Here is a 4,900-nt window from a genome sequence, read left to right as displayed (position 1 = left end):
CTCTGTCTCTCTTGCTATTTTTGTCTGTCCCCTCCCCGCAATTCACCCCCCTCTACCCCCCTCCCCCCACACTGTTCAGAACATAAAGGAGAGGACTACTTCTACACAATCTGTGTTGAAATACACACTCCATAACAATGACTGTTCTGACTCTATTCTTTCCCTCTGTTGTTCCTGTCTGTTTGTCTTACTTTTCCTAACACAAAATGACAGCTATTGTGTGTATGGATGTGCTTCTGCTTACTCCAGCAAAAGAATTTTTTTATTGTACCATCTGGCGAGGGGAGTAAACCGGTGTTCCTTCCTTGCGTCCCCAGAAACTGACAGTTATCCCCCCTTCTGCCTTCTACTGTGACGAGCACAGACACATGGTGGAGAACTATATACGCTTCTGTTTTATAAAGGTAAGCTCTCACGATGAGATACAGTAGCGTGTTTTTGGAACCTATGCGAGCACAGACACATGGTAGAGAACTATATACGCTTCTGTTTTATAAAGGTAAGCTCTCACGATGAGATACATTAGCATGTTTTTGGAACCTATGCGAACACTATACGGGGGATAAAAATTCTGCAGGGATACGCTTTCAGTTATTTTGTTTCTTACTCCACAGTTGGTTTCATGCCACTACAGTTAGAATTTTAATTCTGCAAGAGTGTAGTAGGTTCGAAACTTTTAATTAAACTAGGATTGCTCAAAATCATCGAAAATGTGACTCTTTTGGTTTTTTATCCCCTGTATTTGTCATGTTTTGATTTTAGTTTTTTTTTTGTTGGTTGTTTGTTTTTTGTTTTTTTGTTCATTTGGCTTAATCCACTGGTGCCTCCAGTCAGCACACGATGCAGGACTCTGTATGTACCGGGAGTGGCACGATAAATTATCAGACTCAATGGTAGTGACACTAAATTCAATCACCTGTGCTATTCTATGTGAACTTCTTAGAAAGTATAAAATGGAAAGATGATCTTGGGAAGTGGAGCAGGACTTTCGTCATTTTATCATATTGACTATATAATTAAAGCTGTCAGTCGATTTTGAATTCATCTTTCTTTTTCTTTCTGAAGCTTGTTGGTTGTGTTGTTTGGTTTGCCTGCTTCTGTTTTTTGGGGGGTTTTTTCGGGTGAGGGGTTATGATGGGGAGCTGTCTTTTTTGTGTTTTTTAGCTTTAATTTGTTTTCTAACTCCCCCCCCCAGCTGTTAGTGGCTGTTGATAAATTATATTCATGTTGATGGACATGTTTGCTTTTCCTTCTCAAATAGAGCGTGTGGGTGGTTTGCAAGTGCTCTGGTGTGGTTTACTTCTTTTTTCCTATCAAACATCTATTGTCCTTATCTCTTCTCCTTCTTTTTTTGTGTTTGTACTCTCTTGTAACGCCTCTTATGTTCCGCACTTATATGACCTTATTGTTTCAAATGCTGTAAAACATTTACCAAAACAAAACAAAATCAAACGTCTTACATTTGTTTTTCGCTCACAGGAGGACTCTACTCTGGAGAAGGCGAGCAAAATCCTGCAAGGGTTCAAAGGTTGACATCAAGGTCATTCAGTCATCTTTTGTTGAGTGTTATCAGACATCCTGATATTTATTATCTCACCTTGTTTCAACTGACTCCTTATTTATAGAGAGAGCAATATATAAATATTATATATACAAGTTTGTTTGGGTTTTTTTTCGATAAGGAAGCTGTACATGTGGATCTTGTACTGCTCCCATGTTCGTAATATGCAAACAAAATGTTTTGTTATAAGTTTTAAATTGTTCTATTAGATCTGAAGTAGGACAAAAATGCTCAATTTTGTTACCAGATTTTACAGGGCTTTAAGTGCAACGACTGTTGTAGTGGGAGATGCCTGAAATCATTGTTTGATCTTGGAAGAAAAATTATTCAGAAGTTTTTAAATGTGTGAACCAGGGTTGCTTTACAATGTGTTGTACTTTTTGAAAAATACAGTTCAGTTTTGCGTTTTATGAACCCACCATGTTTTTTTTTAGGGAATTTATTATTCTGTTTTTCTTCACTTTGTATTTACCAAGCATATTTATTATAGGAAGTTACAATTCAGTTTTTCTTTGTATGAATCTAGAATGTTTGTGACAAACAGTTTCTATGCAGTTTATTTTTTTGTGTATGTGAACAAAGCATGCTTATAATGAGAAAAAAAAAGTGTTTTGAATTCCAAGTTTTTATGTAAATATAATATTAATGTTTTCCCCTACAGGGGCAACCTTACTAATTGGGCTCCGACTGACCTGCATGAATGGACAAACATCTTTTTCACTCTTTACCAAATTGTGGCTAGTGTGGAATATGATACTCATAGTTCCCAGTATGTATTAGTAGTATTACATTTCGTTTCAGTCATCAGGGATAAGCCGTTTATTCCCTTTATTTTCTTGGTAGCATCATTATATTTATTCATTCTGAACAACAAAAAGTCTGTCAAGCAGATCATATATGAATGTCATGTTGCGACCACGTAAGTTGAGAGATGTGTTATGAAGAATACAGAAATTGTGCTGGAGAAATTTCTAGTTGATGTCACCTTGTTGTCATCTTGTTGCTGTCGCCTTGTTGCAATGTTATGTATCTGGGGATGGAAGTGTGAATTACATTAGGCTGGGCAGTTGGTTGGAGGGTGTCACTGGTATACTTCCTTTCTCTCTCTCTGTCATTTCTGTCTGTGGTTAGTTGAAGGATGTCAGTTGTAGGTCCTACTTCTCTTTGCTCCCTTGGTCGTTTCTGTCAGTGTGTACGGTTGGAGGGTGATACTGGTAGTAGGCCTACCTACTTTTTTTTTTTCTTACACTTTTGTTGTTTATGTCTGTCTTTGTTAAGTGGTTCGAAGATTCTAAAGGTAGTTGGTAGGTCTTACTTTTTGTCTTTCCCTCATGTTGTTTCTGTCTGGTTTTACTTTTTCTCAGCACTGGAAGACTGTTATTGTATCAATATAATATGTGTCTCTTTTCTCAAACTGAACTGAACCAGTCGTACAGAAAATTTTGTCTGTCAGAGTCGGACTGTTCTATGTTCAATACCACAGAATGCTCTGTCTCCAATATATTGTCTGCTTCAGATAGAACATTTTGACTGTCAGAGCCAGAGCGTTCTATTTTCAATGTCTTTATATGGTACTGTTCTTCAGATAGAAGGTTTTTGACTCTGCCTGTCAGTCTGGCAAGTATCCCCAGGTGTTGTGAGTGTGCTGGGTCAGGGATTATTGGGTTATCTTATGGACATGACCATTATACCTTGTGTCCTGTTGCCATAGCAAACTGATGATATTACTGTATCCTCTGGGGGTGGGGGGCGGGGTGTATGAGAAAATGTGTTATCTCCAGAATTAAGATGTCAAGCTTTTTCCTCTAAAAGGAATCTAACATAAAATTTTCACTGTTTTAGTGAAAATATTTTGTTTTAAAATGTGCCTTGTTGCCTTCATGAACTGTTTGAATATATCGGTAACAAAGTAATACAGTAAATATTTGAATATTGCCAATCGGAGAGTTTTTGGGACACAACCTTATGTTATTCAGTGGCTCTTTAGTACTGGTGTAGTTACTTGTTATTGTGATAAACAGTTAGTTTGCAACATGTGATTGTGAAGGGTTTTTTGACAAAATGGCTCATCTCCAATATTTGGACTTACACATTTTTTTCCACTTTGGTTAACAGCGACATATTTAGTTTTTCCTGCTGAAAAATACAATGTATTTTTGCACAAATGTATAGCTGCAACAGATAAATTTTTACCATGCTTTGATTGAGGTTTTTTTCTCTACCTCCACATCATGCAGATCATGGGTCAAATCATTAGCTAATCAATGGTTACCATGACAAGGCACGAACTGTGTTGTTATAAATATAATCAATGGTTACCGTGACAACATAAAAGGATGTTGCTATAATCAAGGTTACTTTGACTACGTAAATACTGAGTTGTTATAAATATAAGCATTGGTTACCGTGACAACATAAATACATGTTTTTGCTTTAATTAACTGTCACAATGACAATGCATACGGTGTAGCTATAATCAAGGAAGGGTTACCGTGACAACATTACATACTGTGTTGCTTTTATCTAGGGTTACCGTGACAACGTAAACACTGTGTTGTTATAATCAAGGGTTGCCGTGACAATGTACACACTGTTGCTATAACCATAATCAAGGGTTGCCGTGACAACGTTACCTACAGTGTTGCTTTATTCAAGGGTTGCCGTGACAACATTTTATTACTGTGTTGCTGGACTCGGTGCCATTGTTGCAAAGTGTGCCATGAATGTTAATTACATGTTGTTGATGGATGTTTGTGTCAATCTCTGGACAAATGTGATGTCTTTTTTGTCTCTTCCCTGGTTTTGTTGTTCAAAACTCGGTGCCAGTATCGGAATAAAAAAAAAGTTTGCAAAGATGTGACAGAGTAATCTCTCTTTTGTGTGGACTTGTCTCCCCGTAGCGTACAGGTCCTCTTGGGTGGTTGGAGGGTGTCACCATGGTAGGTCCTTTTTCTTTTCTTTCACTCTTTTGTTTGTGCCTGTGTGGGTGGTTGGAGGCTGTCGCTACGGGAGGTGTTACTTCTTTTCTTTCCCTCTGTTGTTTGTGCCTGTGTGGGTGGTTAAAGGATGTCAGTAGTAGTAGCAGGTCCTACTTCTATTCTTTCCTTCTGTTATTTCCTGGTCTGTCTGTCTGTCCTTTTTAAAATCTGCACTACATGCTACGTGGGTGGTTGGCAGGTGCTCTGGTGTGGTTTGCTCCTTCTTTCCTATCGAACATCTATCGTCCTTTTTGTTTATTACTCTCTTGCAACACCTCTTATCTTCGGCACTTATGACCTTATTGTGTTGCAAGTGCTGTAAAACTCTTACAAAACCGAAGAAAAAGAAGACATGATTTTA

At 37.8% G+C, this 4,900-nt stretch overlaps 1 protein-coding gene across 1 annotated transcript in view; it reads left to right on the top strand.

Annotated features, from left to right (window-relative positions):
• Positions 1-4,416, top strand: part of LOC101857372 (kynurenine--oxoglutarate transaminase 3) — a gene marked incomplete in the record, with an annotated part of 32,775 nt that extends 28,359 nt beyond the window's left edge. The window contains 1 exon segment of the mRNA XM_035968560.1: positions 1,480-4,416. Within this exon segment, the coding sequence (XP_035824453.1) occupies positions 1,480-1,533 (54 nt within the window).
• Positions 4,417-4,900: the final 484 nt, after the last annotated feature.

This window comes from Aplysia californica, unplaced genomic scaffold (genome assembly GCF_000002075.1).
Source record: "Aplysia californica isolate F4 #8 unplaced genomic scaffold, AplCal3.0 scaffold00001, whole genome shotgun sequence".
NCBI classification, from domain to species: Eukaryota; Metazoa; Mollusca; class Gastropoda; order Aplysiida; family Aplysiidae; genus Aplysia; species Aplysia californica.
Note: the sequence above shows the minus strand (reverse complement) of the source record. Positions and strands in the feature narration are given on the sequence as shown.